Genomic DNA, 22949 nt, shown 5'->3' with positions numbered 1-22949 from the left:
TCAAATCAACAGCCTCCATTGATGTGACCATGGCACAGAAAAAAATTCTGCTATTGATGGAACCTCAAGATGATGGAAAATATTGGTAAAAGCATCTATACATAAAAGATTTGAATGATAGGGGTAGGGTAATACATAAATATTCCTAATAATTGTGTAAAGTTGTCAAATGATAATGTCCTAAGTAAAAAAAGATCAATGACTATAAAAAAAAAAGTTATTTGTTTTTATTTAGAAGGAGTACTATTCATAAATCTATATTTCAAATAGAATTTAAAGACAAAAACATTGTCTATCTGATGTGAAGAGGTAGAGTTTAGTGGCTCGCTGGCAGCTAGGATGCACTGAACATCAGCACAAATATACCTTAAAATAAGTTGTATTTAGTGGCAATTAAGGTCTAAATCTTACCTAAGTTGTAAAATACTTGTCCTTAGTTCAATGAACTGTTTTTGGAGAGATTTGTCTTGTTCTTTCATCTCCAACTGAAAATTATATGTTACAATTGAATTGAGTGGATGGACACGCATTAGTTATTTACAACAAAATGAAATATTCAAATACTTATAGACCTAATGTTTAATACATTGTGTTGTGAGGAATACTAAATTAGAAATTCATTGTCTATGGATCCTCCAAGAATGGAGTGTATCCAGAGAGGTACATTTCCTCATCCACTAAAAAGAAGACACTCACTGGTCTTTCAATTTAGATCAACAATTCCAAAATAGATTTAATTGAGTTGCCCATCTTACTGTAGATTTGCTCTATGACTTAACCGTCTCCATCATGGTCAGAGGCAGGTTTAAGTGGCTGCTGTATGTCGTGATGTAATTCTTGTCTATCCTGGCACTTCGTTCTATGTTACTCAAGTCTTATGTTAGTCAAGTCTTATGTTTCGGTTCAGTTTTGAGCGTTCAGGCCTACAAGTACAGTGTACGTGGAATGTAGGCTGCAGAATTCCAGTTCCAGAAGGCAACGTTAGTATATAATGTTTTTTAAAACAATTATTAGGGAGAGTCCATGATTTGTTTCACCTGACGGACGTGTCCTATGCCTCAGCTGACAGCCCAATGCAGGAATATCTTTTTTGTTGTTGTTAGCACGTCTTTAAAGTCTTTAATGTTGAGAAATGTTATGGGATAGGACACGAGGGAGTTATAAAGAATCTTGACATGTATTCTGTAAGTTTCTTCGTGCCAGTCAAATAATGTTAAATAAAAAAAGAGCTTGGGGAAACATTGAGTTTCGTGTGTTCTATTAATTTCAATCCATTTATAGAGCAGTCTACCTTATATATTGCACACTTTGCACTAACTATGGCTATTCGCCAAATCGATTTCCGTATTAGCGTAATATATCTATACGTTAAACAAGTGTTCTGCTGTAGATATAGAGAGGGCCTACTAAGTAAAACTCTCATTCAAACAGACTTTCTATTAATCCAAACATTTCAGTCGGTGCACACTTTTCCTGGAACTTGTTTATTCTTAAAGCGAGGCCAGTGTTTGTAGAAAGCGTGTCTGCCACTGCTACAACACAAATGCTATGCCATACATTCAAAACGCGATCAGCAAATAACGTGCCGGTTTCACCTTAAATGGCTTTCAATCGCCCGGATTTAAAGACGCTTTGTCCGTATGCTCACAATTAAAATATGATTTGCCAATTAGAGGCTTATAAACGTTTGCTATAGTCACCATTGCCTAGCTAAAAAACATAAATGACGGCAGTGGCGTAGCTAAGAATTTGCCTTCATTTGGGGGTCCGGGGGCTTGACCTCTTTGGGGGCCCTGCATTCTGCGTGATAGTTAATATTTAATGTAAAAAACACTCATTTAGGGACCCCATTCTAGTGGGGGCCCGGGGAGAGGGATTTTCAAATTCTCCCCTTCCCTCCCCCACCCAAGCTACGCCTCTGAATGACGGCTATGGTGGCTGCCACATCGTGTCGTATGTGCTTTGGACTGTCGTCTCGATGGTCCCGGGTTGGAACTCTACCCGCCGCCATCCCTCGCCGCCCTGCAAGAGGTTTGAGCTAAGATGTAGGCCTAATAATATTCAAATATGAAGGAACATTCGAAACATTTGAACAGAAGAAAAAAAAAAGCCATGACAATTTTCAAACCATAATAGACAATAAATTGAATACAATCCGGTACTTCATCAAACTCCCCGTGTGTCTCGTGTTGTACATTTAATAGAAAATTACTATGTTTACAAAAAGATCGTGTGAATAATCGGACCATGTATATAACATCTTCAGAAAGAAAACAAAAACAAGAGCAAGGTGATTTAAACTGTGAGGATTCACAGCAAGAACCCAAAAATCTTTCATGAGATATAATATAGACCAGATCTAGATCTATATCGATATTGGCTTAGGTATACAAACAGAAGTTTGTTTTCGACTCAAACGTAAACAAATGTTGTTAATAGATTTGCAAGTATGTTTTTCTAGTTTAGCTGGTAACAATAAAAATATCAATGTAGACTAGTTTAGCTGGTAATGTCAATGTAGACTAGTTTAGCTGGTAATGTCAATGTAGACTAGTTTAGCTGGTAATGTCAATGTAGACTAGTTTAGCTGGTAATGTCAATGTAGACTAGTTTAGCTGGTAATGTCAATGTAGACTAGTTTAGCTGGTAACCATGCACATGACGATGTAGACTCGTTTAGCTGGTAGCAGCCACCGACAAATCACTCTTGTTTACGGTTTCACTCACGGCAGACATGATTCGTATTTTACAAAATAAGAAGCTTCGAAGAAGACCTACATTGCTATTTTTCTACTTTGCAACTTTTATTCAGTGTAATAGCATGAACTTGTAACCTATCACAAGAGTCATTGAAAGGTCATTCATACATTTTATGCAGAACTATTTCAGGCAGAACTACTTCTTGTGAACAAATCGTCATTGACTACAATTTTACTCAAGAGTTACACCTGTTGATTTCTTTTCTAAATGTTTCCAAACAATAGATACTGTGTATTAAATCGACCCAAATCCAATTCGATGTATTATAATATATGAGCTATAGACTACATAGGCATAGTGTGTCTACGAACTATTAATTTTTTGTTGGCATGCTAGAAATGCAAATGAGAGTCTGTGAAATTAATTGCTACTTGCTGAGGAGGAAGGAGTGAAAAATCTACAAATAACTTGTGAAACACTTCATAGTTATGAAGAATCTCTATTTTCTTATCTCTCTTTGTCAATCTTTTATTCATCAAAGCAAATTTTGTTTGGTGACAAACCATGAAAGAGATTAAAGACTCAATAAGTGCACACAAATAAAACAACAATAGCACGAATGTAAACATGGTCTTCATTTAAAATCTTTTAAGTTTTTTTTTATAAATATCTAGATCTATAAGCTACTAGAATTACAGAAGAACGTGGGCCTACGTAGATTATCATGGTATAATTATGTTGCTGTGCAGTGCATAAGGGGTCTACATGTCGAGAGTCGATGAACTGGGATTTTACAAAGCACTTATCAAGATATGAACATAAAAGACACAATAGCGTCTCTTCCTAAAAAGTTGCTAATAAAACAACAGACTGGAGCTTTTACATGCGTTATGGATGATTGACTTCAAAAAAAATACATGGCTGCATCTTAATTTTACAATAATTTATTTATTAATAAATTATATTTGAATGTAGGCCTACTGAAGGATTGACAATAACCGTCGATGACATAAGTTTGATCTATTTAGGCTACAACAAGAAAAGAAAAAGTCACAAGGTATTGTTACTAAATGCGCATTTTTTTTCCTATTTGTTTTTGAGATCTATAGATCTAGTGACTTAATGTAAAAAAAAAATTGGGTGTACGCGCACAATAAAGTTACTTGTCCCACGCCTTAAAACTTTTTGACATTTAATCCGTAGACTAGTTCTACGGAAAGCCCCACACTAAGCGATAAATAGCGGCTGTTGTATTATTCAGGACTCCCCACAAGGAACTCTAGTGTTACGAGACTCTAGTCGGTTACTTGATAATGGGGATCAATTTATTAAAAGACACGGTACGTTAGAAACCTTCGCCTCCCGTGAGATTTTTAATGAATTCAGCTGTCAAATTAAACTGAAGTGTTAGCTGCACAAGACTGAATATAACTAAGCCACAACGGTAATAGTCAACAATCAACATGACCGACTTATGGATAAAAGTGTGTGTGTGCGTGCGTGTGATTATTTTCATGTACATTTATTTATAAAATAATAATAATGCGAATGTATTTTCAGTCCTTGGGATAAACTTGTTTCAGTGGTGAATCAAATCTAGATTTATAGATATATATATATATATTTTGACATCTGTTGCAGATATCTAGTAAATAACTCTTGTCTTTGCAATGTAGAGCTTATCTTTATCTTTACAAAAGACTAGGAGGCGCGGTGGCTGAACGGTAAAGTGCTTGGCTTCCGAACCGGGGGTCCCGGGCTCGACTGGGATTTGTTAATTTCGGGATCTTTAGGGCGCCTCTGAGTCCACCCAGCTCTAATGGGTACCTGACATTAGTTGGGGAAAAGTAAAGGCGGATGGTCGTTGTGCTGGCCACATGACACTCTCGATAACCGTGGGCCACAGAAACAGATGACCTTTACATCATCTGCCCTATAGACCACAAGGTCTGAAAGGGAAACTTTTTTTTTTATCTTTAGAGCTTTGTCTTCTTTTTCGAAGTGACGTCTGTAATATTTAAGATGCGATAAGAATAGAGCTACATTAAAATGTAATTAATGGTAGGGTTAAAAAAAAAGATGTCACAGCGACCTGAAACTACATTATTGCAAGGTGGTGCATGTGGCCTTCATTAGATTCAGTCACAGCGTGGGACATGTGTGCTCCTTGCTTATAGATTTAAGTTGTGGAGATACAGTTTTCGAAAGCTTTGAACTGATGTTTTGGTATTAAATGTAGATCCTGTTGTTCTTAAAGGGAATGCTCTTTCATTACCAGTGTTCTGTAAATTTAAATCTAGTTTTGGGAGTATACTGACTTGAGTGTGTTGATTATGATAAACAGGGTCTTCTGAGTAGTTCTGAGCTCTTAGCGTGTGAGATCACTTTAGATCCTTATGATATGTTTAAACATTCAATTATCTTTTAAGTTGGACTTATGTTGACAACATCTTTTAACGATGTTTTTCGCAGACTTACACTGTGCAACAATAAGATCAGTGATCTACTCCCCGCGGGCCACATCCAACCCTCGACACCTCGCTATTAACGCCTGTTTACAGTGCATAAAGATACCAAATGAGAGTTTCCATTGGGCGATTATGTTTCATTGTGATGTGTTCGTGGTTGTCGTAAATATGTGTGACCCCAAGACAGAAAGAATGGCGTGGTGTTTTGAGTAGTCGTTGTGCTGGCCACAGGACTCCTCCATTAGCCATAGGCCACAGAAAAAGTTGAAATTTACATCATCTGTCCTATAGATTGCAAGGTCCCGAAAGAGGAACTAGACCGAAAAAAGTTTAAGCACTAATGAGATGACTCACAGATAACACAGATTTGTATGCTAGAGAAAACCATTTCGTTGAAATGTGATCACAATGTTCCCAATTATTAGCAAATATCTTTCCTAGGAATAATCTTGATTGCTAACGTAATTGTTGAATTATTTTTGTTCCACATTTCAGGCCTACACAAAACAAACGCGTTTAGTTATGAGTGTGTAGAGCTATGTGTTTGTCATAATAACAGCACATGTCAATAGACACGGGCCAGAAATGTCATTTTCTGTCTATCATCACATAAGCAATGGCAGCTGAACAAAACATTGACAGATGTGTTCCGACTGGACTAATGTCTCATAACAAGTAGGTCTGTTGAAGTGAAAGGGACATAATCCACCTGGTTCAACTAGTGCACAATGCATTGGAAAAAAAAAAGATCTCCAACGTAGGTGTAAATCACTTGGGTTCCGCGGAACACAGTTTGGGAAACACTGTCATAGAGGAACACAACTAGCAGCAAATGGCTTCTGAAAGAATCAGCTGGAAAACTGTTAGAAAAATATATCAAAGAGCGTTTGTCGAAGACAGAGGTAGACGGCGAAAAGAAATATACCTCTTTAAGTAGGCAAACGCTCTCTTAGCGTCAGATGTGACTAAAATATGCTGGTCACCACTGGGTGTGCAAAGTCACGTGAAATTCTGCACTCAATTTAATCATCGTACTCAAAGACAATGCCTTATAACTATACCCATGTGTCCATAATACAGCTCGATTGATAAGTTCAAAAATACACGAGCATTTTATAGTGAGCGTATAATTTTCAAAGATCTTTCTAGACAGTTTGAACTTTGTACTGAGAATTTATGACTCCATTATTTACTTGGTCAGACTATATCAACGCCACTCGTTGATCAGGAAACATGAAAAGGATCAAGATGTCTGTGTGTAGTCGCTGAATGAACTCTTTATGTTGTGTCTGTTGTATTTATGTGTATGTTTCTATTGTGTTGTCTTTTTATGAGAAAGGAGTCCTTGTAATCACAACAAGTTTCCAAAAGGATCAATAAAGCAGTCTTAGTCGTACTCTGTATTCTTCTTCTTCGTTTTCTTTTTTTTTTATGTTGGAGAGTTCAGATTCCTATATCTGAGATGAACAGCTCAGTGGTTTCCAGATTAGTAAGTTATCCACAGAGTTTTTCTTCTATAGTAAGGTTATAGGACCAGAGTCTTGTTCGGGCTACTTGATAGGACATGGTCAGCATACTCTGGTGATGCTCCACAAGGGCAAGTTTGGTTAGTTCCGACTTTTAGCTTTCAGATCATATGTATGACTTTCAAGCAAATAGACAACAGAATGGTAAAAGAAGCTTTAACCGAGAAGTTTTATGAATGAACTACAAGTTCATTGAGTGTTATATTCAATCCATCAGTTTACTGACTCGTAGAAAGAAGAGCTTCTGCTTAGAGGATGTAACGGATCAATGATTGCCATTAAGAAGCAAAGTCCAGGTTGAAGGAAGAACTGCAAGTCATTCATACCTAGATCAATTTAGATTGGTTTTGTCAAAGAAGAACAAATTTAAAACAAGTTTACGAAGGGATTTCGTGTTAACTCGTATCTGCTTGCACGTGTTCTGAACATCATAGCCAATATCAATATCTATCTCAATATAACAATATATCAATATAACAATATATCAATATAACAATATATCAATATAACAATATATCAATATAACAATATATCAATATCAATATATATCTCAATATAACAATATAACAATATATCTCAATATAACACGCTGAAACTTCCACAAAAAGCCTCCATCGAGTCTTTTTTCAAAATAAAAAACAAATATTTGTACATATTTATGCATACTTAATTAATCATTCTTAAAGAGGCACGCTTAGCTTAATTCAAGTAAGACAGAGACACAAATGAACTCGGATTTTACAAAGCACTTATCAAGATATGAACATAAAAGACACAATAGCGTCTCTTCCTGAAAAGTTGCTAATAAAACAACAGACTAGAGCTTTTACATGCGTTATGGATGATTGACTTCAAAGAAAATACAAAATTACTTTGATTGGCTTGGTAGAACTGCTTTCATGGTTCAACTCCACCCCACCCGAAGATAAAAGGTTGCTTTTGTTCAATATCTAAAACTTTAAACATGTTTACTTGTGGACTAGCAGACGTCTAGTCTTTTTTTGGTCATGTTAAAACTTAGTAGAATTCTAAAAAGAAATCATTTTAAAATACTATCTGATCGTTTGTATTAGCTTTAATTGGCTTAATTTGAAACAAGTTGTAATTTGATTAATTATAAGAGCAGAACTAAGATCAGAGAACTGCAACGTGCTAGGTCGAATAAATAAAAAATAGTATCTGGTTGAAGCAGGGAACGAGCTAATATTTCATTGTTTTTACAATACATGTATGGATAACAATCATGGACATAACAACAAAAGGGACATCATCACTTAGACTTGAACATTGAAATAGACTTTTTTGTGCAGATTAAATCAGTGAGGTAGAGTCAAAACATGTACGGTGTTTATCAATTCTCAGCTCCTAAACGACAAAGAAATGTAGGCTAATAGTAGTACAACAAGGAAACTTTATTTCAAAGAAGAAAGGGGGAGGTGGAGTTAGCTGAAACTCATATGGAGTTATAGACCATTCAATGACGCTAGTTTGGCTTTTACCCTACCCAATAGAATGCATGTCCGCAGCTCGAAAAGCAGAAACTCGTTTACATATCTCCCCACTCCGGACCCCAAAGCTGACTAAGGAGGTGTTGATGCACATTTTTCTCATCTAGGGATGGGGTGAAAGTCGCATACTGGTGTTTGAGAATCACTGTCTCAGCCCTTCCTTATCACGGAAACCAAAATTACTTTACGATGGTTCACTTTCTGTGACGCAACCAAAGCTTTACAAGTTTCAGTTAAAGTGACAGATCTCTGGTACATATCGCATGCAGCTTCATATTAAATTTCATTCACATCCCGGAAGAGGGATTGGTCCGCCGGACCCTTCATTTTATATCTTTTTCTAGCTCAATAACCGCAACATTAAATCTGAATCTTGGTCAGACAACTTTCAGTTCTTCACCTACGTTCTGAAAATGTGTAGATTCATTCATTGATCGTATCCGGGATTCTATCAAACAAATGATGCAAACATTGCGTTGTTGTTGTAGAACATACTTAACATAGATAATCTAAAGCAGGATAACGTAAGCATATTGTTTCGCTACATTATTTTGTACATGACCACAGACCTATATAAACCTTTTTCAAATACCGGTATGGAATATAGGAAATGAGTTGCATTTAAAGTCCTAAAACTGAAAACCAAGAGTTCTCTTTTGGATGAATGCATAGACTGGCAAAGTCACACAATCCTTAGCGGCTAGTTATTTGTTCACTATCGATTACCACCCCTTACTCTAGATTAGTTTGACATGTAAGATATAGAGAACACCAGCGGCTATCTAAAGGATAAGAAACACTCCGAGACTTAGAGGCAATCATAGTACAGAAGACAAGGCCCATGAAATTTTACCTTTAAAGTAGAAAATATTTAAGTTGACTAACTCATAAAGACCACTTTCGGCCTGAAGCTGTGTACCCTTTCGAAAGCGGAGCCAGCGGCTTCATTCTATTTGCCACACCTAAATGCCGTTTTTGAAATGTGTAATATTTTAAATATTTGTTTAAATAATATGTAAAAGTAGAAATAGCAATTGTCTTTAAAATATTAAGTACATGATTCTTTCTAATAACTTAATGTACATTTAAATAAAAGCATTAAAAGCAGTGTGGTCTGTCAACCGCACTACCTGCTATGTCCGCCCCTGACTGAAAGTATACAAGTTTGTTACTGTGTTATTAAATGTGTGTGAGTGTATTTATTTAACAAATCATTTCCCACGCCTACTGTTGACGTCGTGGAGCGGCAAGAAGTCCTGCGGATATTTTTCAGAGAGCTTAAGCTGACGGCTGATCACAGATTAAAGTTTCATTATTCAGGTATTTGACTTTGTTTTGTTGCAAAGCCTACAGATGCCTACAGCGACAAGTAGACGGATTTATTGGTGTCAAATGTATGTATGCGTGTGGCAGAGGAAAAGGGACTGAACCAAATACGATGGATCAAAGTCAAAGACGTTGTTTTGGATGCAGTCCCTTAATGGGCTGCTATTTACAGGGCGCTAAGTTTTGACAAGCCTTTAGACTTTGGAGACATACACGCAATTTAAAGTTGACAATGAGGATTTTAAATACACTAATTACTTTTCTAAATATAGAGGTTTATGTGTTAAATAATAAGACAGGGAATGAATGAGGTTGCCAAATTGTATACAACAGATGTAGGATTTTTAAAACAAGCTCACTACATAACAAAAAAAAAAGTATAACACAAATATGAGAAGGATGGTTGGTGCGGATTGTAGCAAATGTACAAACCAAATGAAAAATGATCAGGTCAACCAATACAAATTGAAGCGGTCAACCAGCCCTGAGAGCACACATCAACTCATTCCCAGAATACAAGGCGAGAGGAAGAGCAAGAATAAAAATGGATTGTTGAAGTGAAAGCCAAACAACCGGAAGTTACCACGCTTCCTAGAGCTTCCCACTCAGCTACAAGCCGTCTGCTACTTCTTCCCGATACGCCCCTCTGGTATATGAAGAAGGATAATTTAAAATGGAACTTCTAAGTCTTCTACGAAAATTAAATTGAAACAATCATTTATAGAAAACCTACTTGGTATTACTTGAAAAGCAGTTGTCAATAACATGCCATTCACCACTGCCACGACCCTATCATATACACACTGCCATTACCTTGCCTTAAATCGACTGCCGCTGGCATTCTAGTCACCGGCAGCCAGTGGTATATATTACAACCACTTCTGGTAGCATACTATTAATTAAAATTTAATGCCAAGTCAAAAGCAAGTCCTTTGTGTTAAATAGATTACAATTTCTATCGGTTCACCATGTCATTAAAAAAGTTCAGTCCCCATTTCTAGGGAGGATTCTATATCGGAGTTGCAGTTTGAGAGAACGATTCAGCCACCACAGATGCATCTATTTAGGGCAATTCTCAAGTGTACATTAATTTAAATACCCTATCAGGTAAATACTTGATATTTTCAAGTAAATATCCATGACAAGATCTATTTCTATTACTAGGATATTACAATCTATAGGTAACCGCTTAGATACTACCACAAACCAATTCTTGGATTTTAATGAGAAATCTGAGACTGAAATATTAGTTTAGCAGTGTGTTCGAGGAATGAAAAGAATTCGCTTTGTTTAAAGACTTAAATTTCAACAGTGTTCTATGTAGGCCTACAACACAATTTTTTTAATGACATTATTCTAGATCTAGTTGATTTTTGAACAGATGCCTTCAAAACCAAAAACCCAGTTCAAAACAAGTTCTAAGAATAGAAAAGGAAAAATGTGAAGTGAAATTAATTTCATCAAAAATATGAAAGAATAAGAAACATTTACCTTCGTTTAGCAAATGTCTACATATCTTCAACTAGATATTGATCTAGTAACTGGAATGACTTCAAAAAACAGACACAAGAACTCCTTTCATTCCTTAAATTTTTTTTTACTATTAGCCAACTTGCTGGTGTAAAATTTTGTGTGTAAAGTTTAGGTGAGACTGTTGTATGAATGTGCATTTCATTTGTATCATTGCAATATTGTGTACTTGAAAACACATCTCTTTTATTCTAATTACATCCTGCAAATCGTAATGCTGACATTGACATAATACTTTGGCCGCTCTCTCCCACCCCCTGCCCGCATTTCATCAATTCCACTTTTGGTCAGTGTATTCTAGCTTAATTGGAACGCCCCGCTTTAAAACACCCTCCCAAACACTTGTGGCCGGTCTTTTCGATATAACTTTTCTCTCCCCGCCTTTGTTTTTCTCCCAACCCTTAAAAAAACTTGAATTCTAGTTTCTGTTATAGTGAATTGGCACGGCCCACTTTATAACGCTTCCCCTCTCAAACATATACTTTTTGCCCCTGAATTGGATTACCATACCCCACCCTACGCCATAGAAGGTAGTCCTACATACAATATCTGAGTATTTGACTTTTCAGCTTTTTATCGAAATATTTCAAAGGCTCTCTGGAGCCTCTTTTCTTATTGCATCCTGCGCATCGAACGCTCACATAAAACTTTGGCCGAACCTCCCCTCCCACCATTTTTAACACTCTCCTAACATAATTGCGGCCCATGATTTATAGTATGCTACGTTGAATTGCAACGGACGGCTTATATTGACCTCCCACACATAACAATGGTGTCGCTCTCTGTGTGTATTTGTTAAACGTTAATGAACATAAACATTTTAAAAAGTGGCAAATGTAAAAAGATCTACTCACTATTTCTTGTCGTATCCATCTTAGAGCTGTAGTTAGATCTTCTTCCCGTGAAGTTCTTTCGTGCTCGTTTCCATTGAAGTTACAGTGAAACGGCAAGCTGTCTTTAGATAGTTCCATTAAACGTTCTCTGTATCTGCACGGAAGCGACACGCGCTCTTCCTGTGTGGAAAGTTCAGATACCAAGAATTCATCAGTCCTATCTGGGGTGGTATCGGAATGATCACTGGTGGACATAGTATCGAAGCCATTGACCCAAAGCGACGGGCCGTTGGGATCGTACGCGTTTGGAGATTCGCACTGAACGTTGGATATCGATATAGACTTCTGCATTTGAATGGCCAGTGTGGTTGGATGGTTTCTTTTAGGTTTGTTGGTCGCCTGCAACAAAAACCGAGATAAAAGGTACGGAGACGTAACCATGCTGAGGTCAGACCTTCTGTCCACCGTCCTGTCCAGTAATTTGTTTTCAGGATTCAAGGAAGTCCTTTCTGATGGCATGATAGTCCTTAGTTCAACCACAATCTCAAAGAAAAAAAAAGGTTCCAGGAAAACGCACTTTATTTAACAATTTCTATAGTGCTTCTCATACACTTTTTAAAAAACAACGTTGATTTAAATGTCTGAAAGGTGTTTAAAAACAGCTTTAGTTTAAATGTCTGAAATGTATCTTGTACATTGACGCACTTTTCTATTGTCCACAAAGAACTCTTGTAACTGCTAGGAAACTGTAGATCTATAGACATCCTCGAGTTTCATCCATTCGTATTGTCCTTTGAGATGATCTGATCTAAATACACAGAAAGAAAATAGATGACTAATCAAATACATATACACATACATAACAATGTGACCAGGTCAATATACAATGGGTCGGAGCAGAGGTATGTTGGAATGTAACGGGGGATAATCTAAATTTAAAACAAATAGCGTGTATCTATAAATAGCTCGCCTGTTTGAGTGGCTGGCAACAGAAGACTTTTAATCTTGGCTATATCAAATTACTTTATCTAAAATATAGACTCGTCAAAGTTTTGTAGTAGTTATAATAACAATCGTTATCGCTTGAATTAAATCTGATTTATTTTACATTTAATATTAATAGCGAAATCCGAGAAATAACGTGTGGTATAATAAAACCTTCTTTCACTACGAAAGCTCGTGGACGTGGTGACTGTTTGGTAAACTGCTTGACTTCCGAATCGAGAGACCACGGATTCAAATCTTGGTGAAACTAGGGATTTTGAATTTAGGACGCCCCTGAGTCCACTCAAATCTGTTGGGTTCATAGCATAAGTTGGGTAAAGTAAAGGCGGTTGGTCGTTGTGCTGGCCACATGACACCATCGTTAACCGTTGGCTATTAAAAGAAGATTACATTTACCTAATCTGACTTATAGATCGCAAGGTCTGAAAGGAATATCTTTTTTTTTACCAAGCTTTTATGAACTCACTCTGGTTGGAATCTTGTACATATGTTTCTCAAACTTGCCATTCTGTGATCAAGTTGAAACTTTACATAATTATCCGATGTCGATGATAACACATGTATCAATTAAAAAAATTAAACATTCGGGTCATCAATAAGTCGAGTTTTTTATTGTTTTATATAGAAACTATGCTGAGCGAAGGTGAGATAAGCCTTGTGTAGAGAATAAGGTCGTTCGCTAAACATTTTAAACTAGATCTATTTAAGGTTATAAAACTTTCTATTTTTTTAAGTGCTTGAATAGCACAGTGGCTAACACCTCGGCCTTCCATTATGGAATCTCGAGACCTCGAGTTCGAATTCAGACTCAATTAAAATAAAATTTTCTTTGGAAAAAGCAGTACGTAAACATTCTCTGCCCCCTCCTCCCAATTGGATTTGGCTAAAGCGTACTGAGCATGACATAATTATGAAAGTTGCGCTGAACAAAATCAATGTAAAATATTTCCAATCGCACAAATATAGGCCTATTACTGTTAGTCTATATCTAATACTGCATGTATGAGTCTGGTAGAGTTGGCCTAGCACCAAGACGTTTAAAGTTTGTGATAGATGCAATAAACTTGATAATATTTGTTGAGTCTTAAGTTTAATGTACACATAGTCTGTACTCAGAGAGCCCTGCGCTCAATGGACTTAACGCTTTTAGTGGTGCCACGTTTCTCCCTCAAAAGTCAATGTCTACGCCTTCTTTGTTTAATGCACGGACCAAAGGTTTGGAACTCACTTCCCATTTATCTCAGACAGACAATATGCTACACTACAATCAGGATGAACCTATCTGTTTAAAACATTTTTAGATTAGTTTGCCATTTCAGTTCTCGTGTTTATGTTTGTAATGTTATCACAGCGCCTACATTTTGTTTGTTAACAGCGCTCTAGAAATAGCGCTCTAGAAATGTAATTATTATTATTATTATTACTAGTGGCAAAAAAATGATAGTCTTAGGCCTATAACTGTACAGATGCACTTCAGAATTTGAACGCGTTTGAACTAGTGGATATAAATATTATTTATTTCTTTAATCTTCCTAAATAGTTTTTGTAGTGTAATATAGGTGTGCGCTGACCTTTTGAATTGTGTTTGGATCATAATATATGAAAAATGCATAAAAATGATTTAGATTCGTGATTTACTTTTTGCCACAAATCTATGACAAGATTTTTTTTTTTTAATTTGGCCTGTCGGCATAGTTTAGGCCATGTTTTATAAAATAAATAAATACATGCCATCTCGTCGTTACCATCTCCCTTCATAATGCCTTTCCATTACTGGCAAAAAAATGCCGCAGAAAAAAGGGCTTTTAAAAAAGAATGCATTAACATTTTACAAAATAAAATTTAAAAAAAAATGTGAACGGATGCAACATGCCATAGATTGCTCAGAGCTTAACAGCGTCCGCTTCCTCTTTGTCCAGCAATGTGGGGAGACAAATCTTTTAAGCAGGTGGACTCTGGGAAATGTGTCAAAATGTCCATCGAGCCACCGAGAGCAGAAGTCGAAGCAAACAGCAGACGTCTGATGGCTTACACTTAAACCTTGTTTGTTTTTTGCGTTGTTTTTTTTTTCCTCCGAAAATTCTTTCACGGTAAAATTTAACAGTTTTTATTCTAGAATAGGCATGCTTAGGTGTCCTTGAACTTTCACCGTTTCATCATTGAGAGACTATTACTTGGTAAAAATGTCGGCAAACAAACATCGTGTTAGTGCAACTCAGGTTTATTGATAATAAGCCTCAAGAACTGAAGCATTTAGAGCAGTGATTCCCAAAGTGGTCTATATAGACCCCCTGGGGCCCTGGGGTCTACGAGACAAACAAGTTTGGGAACCACTGATTTAGAGGCCTAAGATAATTGATAGCAATGTTTCAAAGAATGGGAGTTGTAAGTCGACATGTTAAGTGTAACAGCATATAGTTTGCACACGGTACTGAAATATGGGGGATTTTCATAAGTGAAAGCAATTCTAGAAATAACTAGCTTCTTCGGTGTATCCGGTGTTCATTATAGTCGGAAGTATCGATAAGCAAATATATTTGTGTAAAGGTCTATTGGGGATGTTCACGACCAACTACAACAAACTGAGCTTTAAAGACGCCAACTGAATACAAACAAGAACTACAAATGGAAGCGCTTAAATAGTTTCATTCTACAGTGCCAAAAAGTGCCCACAATTATAGTATAGCTTTAAAAATACAAAGCTTATCATTACTCCCCTTTTAGGCACACACATAGACATATATAAATATAGACTGGAAAAAGGAAATAACCTCATGTAACTTGAAAACATGTATATCTATTGTATTCGGATTTCCGAATTATGAAAAAGTGCATGATCTTCATTCTTAGAGATTAAACAAAACTACACTGCCTCCTTATTTACAATATATTGAGGTGTGTGGCTGAAATAGATATGAATAGGCCTACTTAACTTTTATACTGCTCATAAATGCTGTATAATAAAGTACACAAAATTGCAAGTCACAAATTTTCATTTCATAAAACTCTTTAATCGGCCAGTCTATATTTATTTATGTCTATGGGCACACATCACAATTTAAAAAAGCTAAATATTTATAGTTATTCAGCCCTAGATGAAAATCTCTAAAAATCTTTCTGTGCACTTCTATAAATTGCAAGGTACTTAATTTTTTTTTGTCTTGTTTTGTTTTACTTTTGGCACTTTTTAAAAAGCATTTCTGCTTGTAGCTCTAAATAATTTCCATTAGTTGGCGACAACATTCTTTCACTTATGTATTTAAAGAAGAAAATACCAAAAGATAAATGTAGAAAGGAGAACGCGAATGAGGCATTTAATTCTGGCCTTAGGTGAAAGCATTTTTCCCCCTCAAGCCGTGAAACTGATGATACGAAGACATGTATGCGATGTCTAATACCATACATTGCTTGCTTTAAGATTAAAGGTCGCAATATATATATATATATATATATATATATATATATATATATATATATATATATATATATATATATATATATATATATATATATATATAGGGGGGGGGATTGGTCAAAGTTGAAATATAATAAAAATTGAATTGAGAAGCCGAAGAAACTTCATAGAGTTTATTAGGTACAAGCTTTTTTATGTTGGCTGGGGAAGGGGGATACTAGAATTAACTGGTCCAAAATATGAATGCGTGTGTGTGTGTGTGTCGGGGTCGCATTATGAAATAGGTCTTTCCAAATCAAGTCAAAAGTCTATGTGGGAGAAATTCTGATGCGCAGGTTAAAAAAATAGGTTCCGGAGAGCGAAATCATAGAGAGAGAAGGAAAGAAAGCCGGCTGTGAAAGTCTATTGTAACAGATAGACTCATTCACGGGCTAAAAACGTATGATAGATTGATCGTTAAAATGAGGCCCATTTACTAAAATAACAAAAAAATAAGGGGGCTGTTCCGGCCATGATAAACATACAAAGCCTGGAAACAAATCAACGGGCGTGTTTAATATAATCTAGATCTAGTATTTTTTTTACTGCACTTTATTTTCTGACACGTTTCATCAAAAACATCGCAGATCCTGTTTTGAAACAACATGAAACAGAAATGGAGTTTTATACTGTCAAAACCTTTATACCATAAGTCATCATAGCATATCTTAGAAAGCAAAGAAAATTTAAAATCGACAAAACAATAATTAAACTTTTCTATACAGTAACCATCAGCAGTCTAATTAACTTTGCCATCACCTGCTGGTATGGTAATACTTCACTATCACATAGACATAGACTAAATAGACTAATTAAAAAATCATCGTATATCACACGAACAAGGCAACCATCTCTTGAAGAACACACGCGATTCTTAAAGACAGCCTGCACCCATTAAACCCATTAAACCACTGTTACATCAGATCTGAACGAAGTGGTCGTCTCTTTCCATTAGGACTAAAATAGAAAGATTTGAAAACTCCTTTATCCCACTTTCGTTCAGAGTGTTATGTATCTGTCGTCATTGATAAGTACATAGACGTCTAATTCATAAAAGCTTGCTGTGTGTATGTGTTTCATGTGTGAATGTTGTTCGTATTTGCATCTATATTGTTAGTGTTACAGAAGTTACGCTAAGTTAGTCAATTGTTGTCAAATCGAATTTCCATTTGATTAGACCGATAAAAACTATCTTAACTTATCTTATCTTTCTTCCTCCCTCCCCTAAACCATCGCGAGACATGGGCGTGTCCTTGACTCAAGGCTTGAGATTTGTGCGAAACCATTTCACTCACGTTCGTATTAGAAAACAAATAGTGCAGTGGTCTGATACAAACACACAAACGAAGGCGTCTTGACAGTGAATCGTTTCGGCTGTTCCAAAGTTGTAATAATCGCAACATGAAAATTTACCTATAAGTAAATATGCAAGTGACGCACGGTACTGAATTGAAAGAAAATACCCACAGGAAAGTTAATATAGAAGATTGTTGAATGTTACATTGCTAGCTAATTTCACAGTGAGACACGTGACTTGTTCCTATGATTTTGTATAACTCATTCATTTTACCAATGTTTACAAAAAAAGTTAAAACATTTAGAATTCTGCAGGTAAAATATACCAGATATCTAAATGCTTGTAAATTAAAAAAATAATGTAACACATGTAGATCTATATCTCGAGACTATTAAGCCTACCTGTTTCAACATGTTTTCACATGCTGTTGTTGTTGTTTAAGCATAATCAATAACTAACAGAGAACAGAGTAGGACTGAGCGGCTTTGGTTGATCCTGCATATACTTTACCTGTTTCTAAACTCTAAGTGATCAACGTCGATAACAAACTGCTCCTTATTCCATGCCGTGAGATATATGTGCACAGTTATTGACTCGATTAGACAGCGAGACACAGGGATGGCGTGTGTTGCAAGACAGTGAGTCCGTCTGTTTGCTGTGGTATTTAGGCTGCCGTATGTGTTGGGCCGACGACAACTGGTGTGCTGTTGACATACACACACACACGCACAGACAACACGCGCACGAGCATACAAACACACCTCTGTGGTGTAACACATTGATCTGCACCCGAGTGTTCGCACGCACCGACTCATAGACGGACATACTACATGGAAAAAGGGGGAGGGCGGGTACTGTTGTGGTGAAGTGGGCAACACCCACGTGGACGTCCAGTAGTGACCCTGTGCTGTGCTTACACTTTTTAGAGGTCATTACAATGACTTTGAGCGATAACGATTTAAGTCCATTGTGGGTCTATATTTACAAACCTTATATTAACTCTGTCTGTCTGGTCAAAAGTTTGTGCACGTTATTTCTCCCACACCCAATCTCGGATCAAGCTGAACTTTCACTCATTTTAGAGTCATTTATTTCTTTTACCTGACAAAACAAGAATCAATTTTAAAAAATTAATCCATTTGTTAACCAACTATTGGTAATTAGTTATTTTGTTTGGTATCTCGAACAAGGGAAAGATATTGTACTTGAATGATAAGTTGGTATAAGTTGAATCAGTCCATTTATATTTGTAGAGATAACAGTTTAAACTAGCAATAGATAACTATAAAACTTTTTATTTCCATACACATTTCCCTTGCATAGTCGCCTGTGCATTGGCTCGAGGAGGCTTTAATCCTCAAGTTCGAATTCAGGAAGTTCACCTTTTTTTAAATATATAAATGCATTTAAAAAGCGATCTACAGATAACAACTTCTTTCAATAGCGTATTGAGAAATCTAAAAGCAAGAAATTGCGCTAATAAAAAACATTTGGTAAAAATATTTCTAATTGCACAGATTTATTATTGCTTGTCTAGATCTATTACAAATTTAATTATGTGACTGATCCAAACTAATTGATACAACTGCGCTTAATATAAGCTTTGTTTTTTTTTTGTTTTTCTTGTTTTATTATTTAATTTACGTTAAACACTTAGTAATGTGTGGTCATTATTATACAAAATAAAATACTAAAAATCTAAATGTACTAACATATTCTTTGTCTACGCACAGGCCTTGGCGTTCAGTCAATAAACAGATAAGGTTCTTTATAAAACAACACCATATATAAGAATCGGTCTTCCATTCTAAATAAAGGGAAACGAAGAAAGAAAAAAAAAGGCATGTAGATGAGAAAGCCAGAGCTAAACTTCAAGAGTTCCATTTTACACATCATCAAGCCGCGTCCTTAGCAACAAACCGTCTGCAAAATCACTCGTGCGTTATAAAAGCAAAAGTGTAAGATAAGGCGGAAGAAAGCTCAGTACATATGTAGCTTGGTTGTAACTTGTAACGTGTCATGTAAATAGAATATAGATTTAAAATGTACAATTGCTGTAATGTACACAGACTAGACTTAGATCGATTAACTCTTGACTTCAGGACAGTAGAAAGTAGTTCATAAAACTATCACAACATATCTTAAATCAACAGCAAGAGTGAAGCTGGAGTGAACTAGGCTCGCTTGGATTGGTTGTTGTGATCCAATGCTAGATGCTTGTATAGGGCCTATGTTATAGGATTGTTGTGGTTATCAAACTGGAGAAGGAGGACACTTGTAAATTGAAGACAATGTTTTGGTGCTTTTTTTTCGAAGCAAAGAAAACAATTATCAAGATCCGCATGCTCAAAGTTAGTTTTTATACGGGGTCGAGATCTCAGTCGCTTATTTAAATATTTATATTTCTTGACACAAAAAAATAGTAAATTAAACAAAAAAAAAAGCTAAATAACGTACGTAGTGTCCACGGGTCTACGTTTGAAGGGGTAACTAAAAATACACTGCAATAACATCGAAATGAGCCATAGGCTCGAACTGCGACATTGAAGTCGTTTCATATCCTCAAACTTGTGAGCCATTCCCAAAACATTTTTTTTTTCAATAGGCCCTATTTAAATGAAATATCGTCACTTATTCAAAGCAGATTAATTTGACTTCCAAACGAAGATCAGTAAGCTGTGTTGCATTTAAAATTCAATGTCGTAAACTATTTTGCAAATTACACAAATTAAAAAATCTTTAAATAAAAGTTAAAAAATGGCCAAACAGTTTCTTTTTTTTTTTTTTTTTTGCTCTGAATATATAGATTTGTTAGAGCTCGTTATCTGCGAAAACAAAAGATGCAGACTTAAAGCCGTTTAACTTACTTTCAATCACAAACTTCTCCACACACGATTAAATATTAGGCATTATCCACACACGATTTAATAAGCATTCTCCACAATTTGAACAATTTTAATAAATGTCAACTCATGAAATGAGCTCGCAACGCTTCTACATTCATCTTCCTGTTTAGTCATTTTAGTAGAGTGTATATTCTACATTCAATTGTATTGACATATTCTTTCGGTAAAATAATAAGATTAAGCACTTTTTAACAAGGGAATCTAACCCGAAAAATTATGAGCCCAATTACCATTCAGTTAATTATGTAGATGCTCCTATGTCACCACATGGATGAGAAAGAAGGGGCAATCATTTTCAACAATGACCTTGTTGTTATTTTTTAAAAGAAGTTTTTTTTAAAAAAGTAGGTTATCACAAACCAATTTAAGTCACACAAATAAGACCAAATCATAATTAATTGGTTTCACTTTAACTAATTACAATTTCTTTGATTTCAGTAAGCCCTCGCTACTATTCAGCTTACGATCCAAATAGAAATTTTAAAAAAGTATTCTAACTTGTTGACCCATTTTTCAGTGAGGCCCCTAAACAAGTGTCATAAAGATTTTGTTACTAATCAAGCACGTAATTACATTTTGATGAAATATATTTTGACTATTATTTATCAAAAACTTTTTTTTTCATAGTTAATATAAGCACCCACCTTAGTCGCCGACACTTGACGATACAAATCGAAGAGTGAAAACTGTTGCAGTGTGTACACAGCTGATACGCTCGACTTAACAGTGCAGTAACAACAATCGAATTAGACGGTACAGATACATAGCAAGCCGATATCTTTGAATCATGAATGCTTCGATATAGAACATTCTACATTCCAAAAGATAGCTTAATTATAATGTTTTGTATATCTTTAACACTGAGCATTATTTTCTTTGCACAAAAATGTGTTAATAAATTCTAGTCACACGTAATATTTGGAGATAGAAATTTGTCATTCAATGGTTTTCCTGGTATTTTGTTAAACAAAACCCACGAAATATTAGCCAAGGCCCAGAAAAGCATCCTAAAGAGAATAAACAACGGTGAGTGAATCGTCTGGGTACATGCATTGTTAAGACAGAGTACAGTCATAGTAGTCTATAGCCTGGTCTGTTTGTTACAAAGCTTATATAAAGCATCCTGAAGAGAATAAACAACAGTGAGTGAATCGTCTGGGTACATGCATTGTCAAGACAGAGTACAGTCATAGTAGTCGACAGCCTGGTCCGTTTGTTACAAAGCTTATACAAACTCGCTCTGTCTGAGAGGCTTCCTTGACTCGTCTCTTTCTCTCACTTCATTTCCGAATCTCGGATTCATTTTGCACAATGGAACTCATTCACCAATCGTAAACATTCAGCCACGTGATAATATTGATAAAACAATGAAAAAAAAACTGTCACGTGAAAGCCCGTGTGATTTACGTAATTTGTATAGAAGAGATAGAGAACCACGTGGCTAAATGTTGTTTGTTTAAAATTGGTGAATGAGGTCCATTATTCCTTGTCGATGAATCAATAAAAAAAAAAACATAATTAAGTAATTAGTTAATAAATTAGTAGTCATTAACTAGTTTTGTTTTAAATAGAAAAAGAGAAGATACAGCTTGTAATATCGAGAGATAATGGCAGTAATTGGGCGGTCCTTTCCCTTAGCTCAATATAAGTTTTTTTTTTTAAAGTATTTTTTTATATTCTGCTTTTTTTGGTTGTAATTTCTCTCCGACAGCAAAGTGACTGCCCACTTGACACTTAGAAATAAACACCAACGAATAGTACAAACTACTCGATGTGGGATTTGAATAATAAGAGAAAATGTTTCACAAGTTCAAAGAAAATGGATGGCTCATGGTCATGCGGTATGGCTGGACTGTTGTTTAGACTTCTCGATGGTCTCGGGTTCATACCCTGCCAGCTGCCAACCCCCATCTTCCTGCGGGAGGTTTGGACTAGGAAGTAAATTATTTTCGAACTCTCTGTTTTTCAGTTTAATAAGCCCAAGGAGGCCGCCAAAGTCCGCATTGTTGTAATTCCGGCCCTGCCACCTTATATAGAGTTTCTATCCTAAAACAAAAACTTACCAGAGTTCAATGAAATGACCTCCGAGTCGACGTGCTCAGAAACAACTAAAAGAATGAAAGATTTCAAATGACATTACTTGCATTCATTCTTGAGTTCCCTACATGTACACAAGTAACACTATTTGCACAAGGAATGCGAAGGACGTGGTCTATGTGACTGAGGCCTTTGTGTTGATTGGATCATTTGATATAAGATCATTTTGGTCGAGTAAAGAAGAATGAGAAGCCTCTCGCAAACAAATCACCGATCCGCCGTTTAACCGCGGAAAATGGGGGAGGGAGTGTCGAATGATCGAAATGGATACGTTTGAATTGTACTGCTATCTTGATCTG

The 22949-nt window shown here is 35.9% G+C and overlaps 2 protein-coding genes across 6 annotated transcripts in view; one reads left to right on the top strand and one right to left on the bottom strand.

The window, feature by feature from the left end:
- Window positions 1-131, top strand: part of LOC106063681 (deoxyhypusine hydroxylase-like) — a 5189-nt gene extending 5058 nt beyond the window's left edge. Inside the window, exon 6 of the mRNA XM_056030482.1 lies at window positions 13-131. The gene's annotated coding sequence lies outside the window, so the exon portion shown is untranslated. The remainder of the gene's footprint in view (window positions 1-12) is intronic.
- The window catches only part of LOC106063682 (uncharacterized), a 23554-nt gene extending 605 nt beyond the window's left edge, over window positions 1-22949 (bottom strand). Inside the window, exons 1-4 of one of the 5 annotated variants that reach the window (XM_056030488.1) lie at window positions 22617-22949; window positions 18637-18748; window positions 11913-12699; window positions 412-485 (exon numbers count right to left, since the gene is read on the bottom strand). In XM_056030488.1, coding sequence (XP_055886463.1) covers window positions 412-485; window positions 11913-12410 — 572 coding nt within the window. In that variant the 5' untranslated portion in view covers window positions 12411-12699; window positions 18637-18748; window positions 22617-22949. Of the gene's footprint in view, window positions 1-411; window positions 486-11912; window positions 12700-18048; window positions 18401-18636; window positions 18749-21197; window positions 21790-22616 lie in introns of those variants that run through there. The other 4 variants (XM_013222120.2, XM_013222123.2, XM_013222121.2 and 1 more) reach the window with 4 other exon arrangements.

The sequence above is a fragment of the Biomphalaria glabrata genome, chromosome 5 (genome assembly GCF_947242115.1).
Source record: "Biomphalaria glabrata chromosome 5, xgBioGlab47.1, whole genome shotgun sequence".
NCBI classification, from domain to species: domain Eukaryota; kingdom Metazoa; phylum Mollusca; class Gastropoda; family Planorbidae; genus Biomphalaria; species Biomphalaria glabrata.
Note: the sequence above shows the minus strand (reverse complement) of the source record. Positions and strands in the feature narration are given on the sequence as shown.